This window comes from Notolepis coatsorum, assembly GCF_963971535.1.
Source record: "Notolepis coatsorum genome assembly, chromosome: 2".
Lineage (NCBI taxonomy): Eukaryota > Metazoa > Chordata > Actinopteri > Aulopiformes > Paralepididae > Notolepis > Notolepis coatsorum.
In genome coordinates this window covers 232,346,576-232,356,589 of record NC_140166.1, presented here as the reverse complement: position 1 = coordinate 232,356,589, position 10,014 = coordinate 232,346,576, and the positions used below count along the sequence as shown (strand labels likewise).

The window sequence follows — 10,014 nt, the reverse complement described above, 5'->3', positions numbered from 1 at the left end:
GGGTTAGCTAGTCAAACTAAATGTCTTGTGAAGGGGTTAGCTAGTTTAACTAAACGTCTTGTAGAGGTTAGCTAGTCAAACTAAACGTCTTGTGAAGGGGTTAGCTAGTCAAACTAAACGTCTTGTGAAGGGGTTAGCTAGTCAAACTAAATGTCTTGTGAAGGGGTTAGCTAGTCAAACTAAACGTCTTGTAGAGGTTAGCTAGTCAAACTAAACGTCTTGTGAAGGGGTTAGCTAGTCAAACTAAACGTCTTGTGAAGGGGTTAGCTAGTCAAACTAAATGTCTTGTGAAGGGGTTAGCTAGTCAAACTGACTGGGGGTTAGTTACTGCTGAAAGCTCTCACATCGATTCTGTACTCACTAGAACTGAAATGAAGAAATAGGTTACAACGGTGTCTTCAATACAGATGCTGTTTTCAATGATAACAAGGGGTGTTTAACCCTCTCTCTCAGCTGTGTTGTTTCCATAGCAACACCATAATGAAATAGGCCAAATTAATGTGAATAAATCCATTATCCCACTTATCAAATACAAAAACCAGCCGAACAGAGAAGCAGGGTCAAATGACATCATTAGGAGATGGGGTGTGTTCATCGGGGGATTGGCTCTGTGGAGGGGAGGGGACGGGCTGAGGATGGCGGGTGTGCGGGGCAGGGAGGAAGCCATCGGGGGGGGGAGGTCTCATGGCGGGGGGGTAGGAGGAGAGATGAGGAGGAGGAGCGCCCAGAGAATAAGAAGGAGGGAACATCCCTGGAGGTCCACGCACTGGAGAGAGAGAGAGAGAGAGAGAGAGAGAGAGAGAGAGAGAGAGAGAGAGAGAGAGAGAGAGAGAGAGAGAGAGAGAGAGAGAGAGAGAGAGAGAGAGAGAAAGAGAGAGAAGAGAGAGAGAAAGAGAAGAGAGAGAGAGAGACAGAGAGAGAGACAGAGAGAGAGAAAGGGAAGAGATAGATGGAGAGAGAGAGAGAGAGACAGAGAAAGAGAGAGAAGGGGAAGAGAGAGAGAGAGAGAGAGAGAGAGACAGACAGAGAGAGAGACAGAGAGAGAAAGGGAAGAGAGAGATGGAGAGAGAGAGAGAGAGACAGAGAAAGAGAGAAAGGGAAGAGAGAGAGAGAAGAGAGAGAGAAAGAGAAGAGAGAGAGGAGAAGACAGGAGAAAGAGAGAGAGAGTTAGATTAACACAGTTGGCCTTTTGAGATGAGATATTATGAGAACATATTTTTTTTAGTTAGCTAGTCAGGTCAGTCTGTCCTCAACCCTTCAGGTCAGCTGTGTCCAGTACTCACTAGGCATCATGGGAACTAAACGTCTTGTAGGGGTTAGCTAGTCAAACTAAACATCTTGTAGAGGTTAGCTAGTCAAACTAAACGTCTTGTAGAGGTTAGCTAGTCAAACTAAACGTCTTGTAGAGGTTAGCTAGTCAAACTAAACGTCTTGTAGAGGTTAGCTAGTCAAACTAAACATATTGTAGGTTAGCTAGTCAAACTAAACGTCTTGTAGGGGTTAGCTAGTCAAACTAAACATCTTGTAGAGGTTAGCTAGTCAAACTAAACGTCTTGTAGAGGTTAGCTAGTCAAACTAAACGTCTTGTAGAGGTTAGCTAGTCAAACTAAACGTCTTGTAGAGGTTAGCTAGTCAAACTAAACATATTGTAGGTTAGCTAGTCAAACTAAACATATTGTAGGTTAGCTAGTCAAACTAAACGTCTTGTAGAGGTTAGCTAGTCAAACTAAACGTCTTGTAGAGGTTAGCTAGTCAAACGAAACGACTTGTAGAGGTTAGCTAGTCAAATTAAACGTCTTGTAGAGGTTAGCTAGTCAAACTAAACGTCTTGTGAAGGGGTTAGCTAGTCAAACTAAATGTCTTGTAGAGGTTAGCTAGTCAAACTAAACATCTTGTGAAGGGGTTAGCTAGTCAAACTAAATGTCTTGTGAAGGGGTTAGCTAGTCAAACTAAACGTCTTGTGAAGGGGTTAGCTAGTCAAACTAAACGACTTGTGAAGGGGTTAGCTAGTCAAAACTAAACGTCTTGTGAAGGGGTTAGCTAGTCAAACTTAACGCTTGTAGAGGTTAGCTAGTCAAACTAAATGTCTTGTAGAGGTTAGCTAGTCAAACTTAACGTCTTGTGAAGGGGTTAGCTAGTCAAACTAAACATCTTGTGAAGGGGTTAGCTAGTCAAACTAAACGTCTTGTAGAGGGGTTAGCTAGTCAAACTAAACGTCTTGTAGAGGTTAGCTAGTCAAACTAAACGTCTTGTGAAAGGGTTAGCTAGTCAAACTAAACATCTTGTGAAGGGGTTAGCTAGTCAAACTAAACGTCTTGTAGAGGGGTTAGCTAGTCAAACTAAACGTCTTGTGAAGCCTTGGTCAGACTGGCCTGAAGGGTCAGCTGTGTCCAGTACTCACTAGGCATCATGGGAGGACCCCCTGGGGCCCTGGTGGGGTAGAAGTCAGGTGGCGGGGGTCCGTAGGGGGGTCTGCGAGGGAAGGGGCCGTCCATGGGAGGCAGTGGAGGTCCCAGAGGAGGGGGTCCCATCCTGTGATCAAAATCAGGAGGGATCCTCATGTCCCCTGGAGCAATCTGGAAGAGAGAGAGAACAAGAGACAAAGAGACTCATGTTCTATTCAAACTTGGTTTGGTCATTGTGTTTTTCCCTCTTGTGGATGTTTTGAGTATTGCACTCATTTTCTTTAGCTTGTTCTAGCTTTGATGCTATTGGCTGATTCAGGCCAGGTCAGCTATTTTATTCTCCAGAGGGTGTTTTGCCGTGAGGTCTGCTCTCCACTGCAGCTCCTGTTGTTCCAGCTCTGTCTGTGCCTTGGAAATTATTGCTTGCACGTTTTTGTATTGTGCAAGCATCATATTGTATTTTGTTTATAGATGTGTGAGTCATCTGTTTAAGAATGCTCAGTTAGTTTTAGGGATGCCCCGATCACGTTTTTTGCCACCGATACCGATCACCGATCGTCGTGAGCCATATCGGCCGATACCGATCCGATACCGATCGTTTTTGATAAAAAATAAATAATTTGTTTTTATATAATTTATTTTTTATTTTTATAAAATATATATATTATATAATTAGACTTGTACTTGTATTATCTGCGAGACATCGCCACCAAGTCAAAATGCTCGCTATCTGCAAACAGCTCCACTGTCTGTGTGTACTCTAGTAGCCTCCAGCTCCAGCAAGGATTCTCCGGCGCTGCAGCTGGACCCTATTGGTAACGTTACTGTGCTTTGGTCATATCACATTCAGCAAGCCCTCAGCTCGAATACGCATTGAATCAATGTTATAAGACATTGATATCAAGAGCTATCTGTAGCTACTGCTAGCCGGCTAGATGACGTTAAGACAACGCCTCAGTGAACTATTTAGTTCAATGGGACATTTAGTTTTGAACAGTGAACTAACGTCAGCTAACGCGAGCTAACAGAGGTATCAACATGGACTACTAGACTTGCTGGAGCATTTATTGATATCAGGAGCTATCAGTAGCTAGCCGGCTAGATACCGTTAGACAATGCCTACTAAAAGTGAATAGTTGACTGGGTAATTTTGTTTAAACAGTAACGATAGCTAGGTAGCTAACGTTAGCTCAGGTCGAATGCACTATAAGACACGCGCCCCTCACCTCTCTGTGTGGGTGTTCTCCAGGTTCTATAAGACACGCGCCCCTCACCTCTCTGTGTGGGTGTTCTCCAGGTTCTATAAGACCCTCACCTCTCTGTGTGGGTGTTCTCCAGGTTCTATAAGACCCTCACCTCTCTGTGTGGGTGTTCTCCAGGTTCTATAAGACACGCGCCCCTCACCTCTCTGTGTGGGTGTTCTCCAGGTTCTATAAGACCCTCACCTCTCTGTGTGGGTGTTCTCCAGGTTCTATAAGACACGCGCCCCTCACCTCTCTGTGTGGGTGTTCTCCAGGTTCTATAAGACCCTCACCTCTCTGTGTGGGTGTTCTCCAGGTTCTATAAGACCCTCACCTCTCTGTGTGGGTGTTCTCCAGGTTCTATAAGACTCTCACCTCTCTGTGTGGGTGTTCTCCAGGTTCTATAAGACCCTCACCTCTCTGTGTGGGTGTTCTCCAGGTTCTATAAGACCCTCACCTCTCTGTGTGGGTGTTCTCCAGGTTCTATAAGACCCTCACCTCTCTGTGTGGGTGTTCTCCAGGTTCTATAAGACCCTCACCTCTCTGTGTGGGTGTTCTCCAGGTTCTATAAGACCCTCACCTCTCTGTGTGGGTGTTCTCCAGGTTCTATAAGACCCTCACCTCTCTGTGTGGGTGTTCTCCAGGTTCTATAAGACATGCGCCCCTCACCTCTCTGTGTGGGTGTTCTCCAGGTTCTATAAGACACGCGCCCCTCACCTCTCTGTGTGGGTGTTCTCCAGGTTCTATAAGACACGCGCCCCTCACCTCTCTGTGTGGGTGTTCTCCAGGTTCTATAAGACCCTCACCCCTCTGTGTGGGTGTTCTCCAGGTTCTATAAGACCCTCACCTCTCTGTGTGGGTGTTCTCCAGGTTCTATAAGACCCTCACCTCTCTGTGTGGGTGTTCTCCAGGTTCTATAAGACCCTCACCTCTCTGTGTGGGTGTTCTCCAGGTTCTATAAGACCCTCACCTCTCTGTGTGGGTGTTCTCCAGGTTCTATAAGACCCTCACCTCTCTGTGTGGGTGTTCTCCAGGTTCTATAAGACCCTCACCTCTCTGTGTGGGTGTTCTCCAGGTTCTATAAGCCCCTCACCTCTCTGTGTGGGTGTTCTCCAGGTTCTATAAGCCCCTCACCTCTCTGTGTGGGTGTTCTCCAGGTTCTATAAGACCCTCACCTCTCTGTGTGGGTGTTCTCCAGGTTCTATAAGACCCTCACCTCTCTGTGTGGGTGTTCTCCAGGTTCTATAAGACACGCGCCCCTCACCTCTCTGTGTGGGTGTTCTCCAGGTTCTATAAGACCCTCACCTCTCTGTGTGGGTGTTCTCCAGGTTCTATAAGACCCTCACCTCTCTGTGTGGGTGTTCTCCAGGTTCTATAAGACCCTCACCTCTCTGTGTGGGTGTTCTCCAGGTTCTATAAGACCCTCACCTCTCTGTGTGGGTGTTCTCCAGGTTCTATAAGACACGCGCCCCTCACCTCTCTGTGTGGGTGTTCTCCAGGTTCTATAAGACCCTCACCTCTCTGTGTGGGTGTTCTCCAGGTTCTATAAGACCCTCACCTCTCTGTGTGGGTGTTCTCCAGGTTCTATAAGACCCTCACCTCTCTGTGTGGGTGTTCTCCAGGTTCTATAAGACCCTCACCTCTCTGTGTGGGTGTTCTCCAGGTTCTATAAGACCCTCACCTCTCTGTGTGGGTGTTCTCCAGGCCCCAGACTGTTTCCTAGGTATGGCGGCTCTGTAGGACAAACAGAACACGTCTGAGTCATTAAAACACTTTAACACACAGTTCAGAGTTGTTCATTAAACTGTTAACCCTTACTGACCCTGATCTGTTAACCCTTACTGACCCTGATCTGTTAACCCTTACTGACCCTGATCTGTTAACCCTTACTGACCCTGATCTGTTCCTCTGTTACCTTCATTTATTAACCCTTACTGACCCTGATCTGTTAACCCTTACTGACCCTGATCTGTTAACCCTTACTGACCCTGATCTGTTAACCCTTACTGACCCTGATCTGTTAACCCTTACTGACCCTGATCTGTTCCTCTGTTACCTTCATTTATTAACCCTTACTGACCCTGATCTGTTCCTCTGTTACCTTCATTTATTAACCCTTACTGACCCTGATCTGTTCCTCCAGCCTCTGTTACCAGGACTTTAATGTATTTAATCCACATGGGCAGTAGCACAATTAAATATATAAAATATCTTTGTGTAGAACATGGTTAGTCTATATTAATCAACATGTTAGTCTATATTAATCAACATGGTTAGTCTATATTAATCAACATGTTAGTCTATATTAATCAACATGTTAGTCTATATTAATCAACATGTTAGTCTATATTAATCAACATGTTAGTCTATAATAATCAACATGGTTAGTCTATAATAATCAACATGGTTAGTCTATATTAATCAACATGGTTAGTCTATATTAATCAACATGTTAGTCTATATTAATCAACATGGTTAGTCTATATTAATCAACATTGCTGGTCCGATATGTCATATATTCAATTTGAGTCTTAAGGAAGGAATTTATCCGCAAATATGGAAGGTAGCTAAGGTCACTCCTCTACCAAAAAATAGAAAAGAATCATTCACTGGACCAAATAGTAGGCCAATCAGTATTTTACCTGTTTTAGGTATACTTATGGAAAGAATTGCATTCAAACAAATTCAAAATTATTTCTCCCTTAATAACATAAATTCTGACTTTCAACATGCTTACAAACCAGGCTATTCAACATGCACAGCACTTACACAATTGGCTGATGATTGGCTAAGAAATATTGACTGTAAATTATTAGTTGGTACAGTACTGTTAGATTTTAGCGCAGCTTTTGATCTCATTGATCATGAACTGCTGCTTACAAAACTAGCTGATTATGGTTTCAAACACTCAGCTACTAACTGGATGAAAAGTTATTTATTCATGAGACAACAATGTGTCCTGTTTAATGGAACTTTATCAAGCTTTAAAACGCTACAATGTGGCATTCCTCAAGGAAGTTGCCTTGGACCATTATTATATTCAATATTTGTAAATGATATGCCACAAAGTTTAAGAAATGCAAGCAGTTCCATTTATGCAGATGACACTACAATATATGCTTCGGCAAGCAATGCCAAAGACCTCAGCAGTCTTCTTCAAAGCGAGTTAATGCAGATTTCTGAATGGGTCACGGTAAATAAGCTGAAACTAAATGCATCCAAAACAAAATGTCTAATTATTTGTTCAAAGCATGCTCAGAGAGAGAATCACAGATTAAATATTTCTTTGCAGGGTGCAGATATTGAGCAAGTTAAGGAGGCCAGATTGCTTGGAGTTATAATAGATGAAACACTCTCTTGGTCAACTCACATTAACAATATTGTAACAAAAATGAGCAGAAGTATTTCAATTATTAGACGGAATGCCTATTTTTTAACAGACACAGCTACCAAGCAAGTCATACAATCACTAGTTTTGTCACATCTGGACTACTGTCCAGCAATCTGGTCAAATGCATCCAAACAAGATTTAAATAAAATACAGCTTACTCAAAATAGAGCTGCAAGACTTGCATTGCATAGCTCAATTAGAAACAGTGTTGAGAAAATGCACAAAGAACTGTCATGGATGAGAGTCAATGAGAGACTAGTGTGTAGTCTTATTTTGTTTATGAGAAATATTTATACTTTGCATAAACCTGTGTGCCTCTTTTTGCAGCTGGTGCTTATTAGTGATGGTCATGGCTATGGCACTAGACAAGCCTTGAAGGGTCGGTTCGCCCTGCCGAGACCCAGAACTGAAGCCTTAAAGAAAACTGTAATGTACAGGGCAATGTCCTACTGGAATAGACTTCCACAATATTTGGTTTCAATTACCAGTAAGGTGGGATTCAAGAGGAGACTACGAGTGGCTGTAATGCAGAAAGAGGTTGATTTTGGTTCGGTCTAATCTGTGTCTAATGAATGGGTTCTTGTGTTGGGTTATGTGTTGTTTTGGAATGTGTTTGTCTAGTGGTTATGAGTATTAGAGTATGAGTGTATGGAATGTTGTGCTGTTTTTGAGCACATTTTAGTTTGCTCTGAGATGTCTTTGTTGTTTTATTGATATTTGTTGTTTTATTGATATTTGTTATTGTTGTCTTTGTTGTCTTTGTTGTTTTATTGATATTTGTTGTTTTATTGATATTTGTTTTTGTTCTATATTAGAAAATTTGGCATACATATTTGGTTGTATGTCTGATTTTAATTGGTTTAATGTTCTATAATTGTTTGTATATTTTATTGGTGTTTTATTGATATTTGTTTTGTTTTTATGTTGTTTATTGATTATTCTTGTTTAATTTTATATGTTTGGATCCAGACCCCAGGAAGAATAGTCGCTGCTGAGGCAGTGACTAATGGGGATCTGAAATAAAGAAATAAAGAAATAAGAAACATGGTTAGTCTATATTAATCAACATGTTAGTCTATCAACATGTTAGTCTATATTAATCAACATGTTAGTCTATAATAATCAACATGGTTAGTCTATAATAATCAACATGGTTAGTCTATATTAATCAACATGGTTAGTCTATATTAATCAACATGTTAGTCTATATTAATCAACATGGTTAGTCTATATTAATCAACATGTTAGTCTATATTAATCAACATGTTAGTCTATAATAATCAACATGTTAGTCTATAATAATCAACATGGTTAGTCTATATTAATCAACATGGTTAGTCTATATTAATCAACATGTTAGTCTATATTAATCAACATGGTTAGTCTATAATAATCAACATGGTTAGTCTATATTAATCAACATGGTTAGTCTATATTAATCAACATGGTTAGTCTATATTAATCAACATGGTTAGTCTATATTAATCAACATGGTTAGTCTATAATAATCAACATGGTTAGTCTATAATAATCAATACGCCCACTTGCTCGCTGTGTGAATTCTGCGAACAATGACCAGCTTGTATTCCCACATGGGCTCAGTTGCTCAATACGCGGACTTAGGACTTAGGAGCTGGGAGGGTAGATTCCGTACTTATGTGTTCCGATTAATGTGCATTGTGCAGTTAAGTTCAGGAGTCCAGTGCATGTGCAAAAGAGGGTGGAGGGAGGGAGAGAGAGAGAGAGAGAGAGAGAGAGCGAGAGGAGAGAGAGAGACAGAGAGAGAGAGAGAGAGAGAGACAGGGAGAGAGACAGAGAGGGAGAGAGACAGAGAGGGAGAGAGACAGAGAGGGAGAGAGACAAGGATAGAGAGAGAGACAGAGAGGGAGAGAGGGAGAGAGAGAGACAGACAGAAATACAGAGAGAGAAAGAGAGACAGAGAGAGAGAAAGAGAGACAGAGAGAGAAAGAGACAGAGACACAGAAACAAAGACAGAGAGAAAGAGAGAGATGGAGAGAGACAGAGAGAGATGGAGAGAGATGGAGAGAGAGAGATGGAGATAGACAGAGAGAGATGGAGATAGACAGAGAGAGATGGAGAGAGAGACGGAGAGAGAGACAAACAGACAGAGGGAGACGGACAGATAAACAGAAACATTCACATTTAGTCATTTAGCTGAAACGCTTTTATCCAAAGCGACTTACAAGTTCTGTACGACAAGCCATCAGGAAGGAACAACTCTCAGACGGACGGACGGACTAGTAACCAGCTGTCTACTCACCAGCCATGTCTGCGGGGTGCAGGGGGGGTCCCCTGGGATGGAGGGGGCCCAGCAGGGGGTAGGGGCCGGGGGGCGGGGGCAGTGGGCCTCTCCTGAACACGGGGCCTCCGGGCTCGGGGTACATGTAGCCTGCCAGACAGAGGGGGCGCACGGGGCAACGCGGTCAACCAGGGCGGAGCCGTCCGTTACGTTGGCGTACCAATTCTAAAGCCACATTCGAACAAAAATATATATATATATATATATATATATAAAATTAATTTATATATATATATATATAGCGCTTTATCCGAAGCGCTTTACAATTTGTTGCTCACATTTTTACCCGTTCACTCACACATCACACACCGACGGCGGAGGCGACCACGCAAGGTGCCGACCTGCTCATCGGGAGCAGTTAGGGGTTAAGTGTCTTGCTCAAGGACACATCGACACGCTGCCCGGGAGGAGCGGGAATCGAACCGGGAACCTCCGGATTGCCAGACGACTGCTCTACCTCTCGAGCCACTGTCGCCCCATGAAAATCTTTTTTTTTTGTATGCGTCTATTCATTCTGTTTAAAACAAATGTTTGTTTTTTTCACAGTTGCAGATAAAGATCAGGCTACACTATAGTATAGTATATGACTCGTCATACATTTTTTAATAAAACATGTATCATAATTAAATGATGTAGCCTATCTGCATCCGCTCGGCG

The 10,014-nt window shown here is 42.7% G+C and overlaps 1 protein-coding gene across 1 annotated transcript; it reads right to left on the bottom strand.

Annotated features, from left to right (window-relative positions):
- Positions 1-229: 229 nt before the first annotated feature.
- Positions 230-9,444, bottom strand: LOC311222790 (uncharacterized protein). Its single transcript, XM_084307415.1, has 4 exons — positions 9,319-9,444; positions 5,328-5,380; positions 2,402-2,576; positions 230-766 (listed from the first exon to the last, which is right to left on the bottom strand). The coding sequence occupies exons 1-4, from the start codon at positions 9,440-9,442 to the stop codon at positions 561-563; spliced, it is 558 nt and encodes a 185-aa protein (XP_084163541.1). The 5' UTR covers positions 9,443-9,444; the 3' UTR covers positions 230-560.
- Positions 9,445-10,014: the final 570 nt, after the last annotated feature.

Excerpts from the sequence above, each read along its gene's own strand:
- LOC311222790 (XM_084307415.1), bottom strand. The coding sequence starts at position 9,442 with ATGTACCCCGAGCCCGGAGGCCCCGTGTTCAGGAGAGGCCCACTGCCC. Across the intron at positions 2,577-5,327 it reads GAGAACACCCACACAGAGAG|ATTGCTCCAGGGGACATGAG; the intron begins GTGAGGGTCTTA and ends TCTCTCTTCCAG. Across the intron at positions 767-2,401 it reads GGGTCCTCCCATGATGCCTA|TGCGTGGACCTCCAGGGATG; the intron begins GTGAGTACTGGA and ends CTCTCTCTCCAG.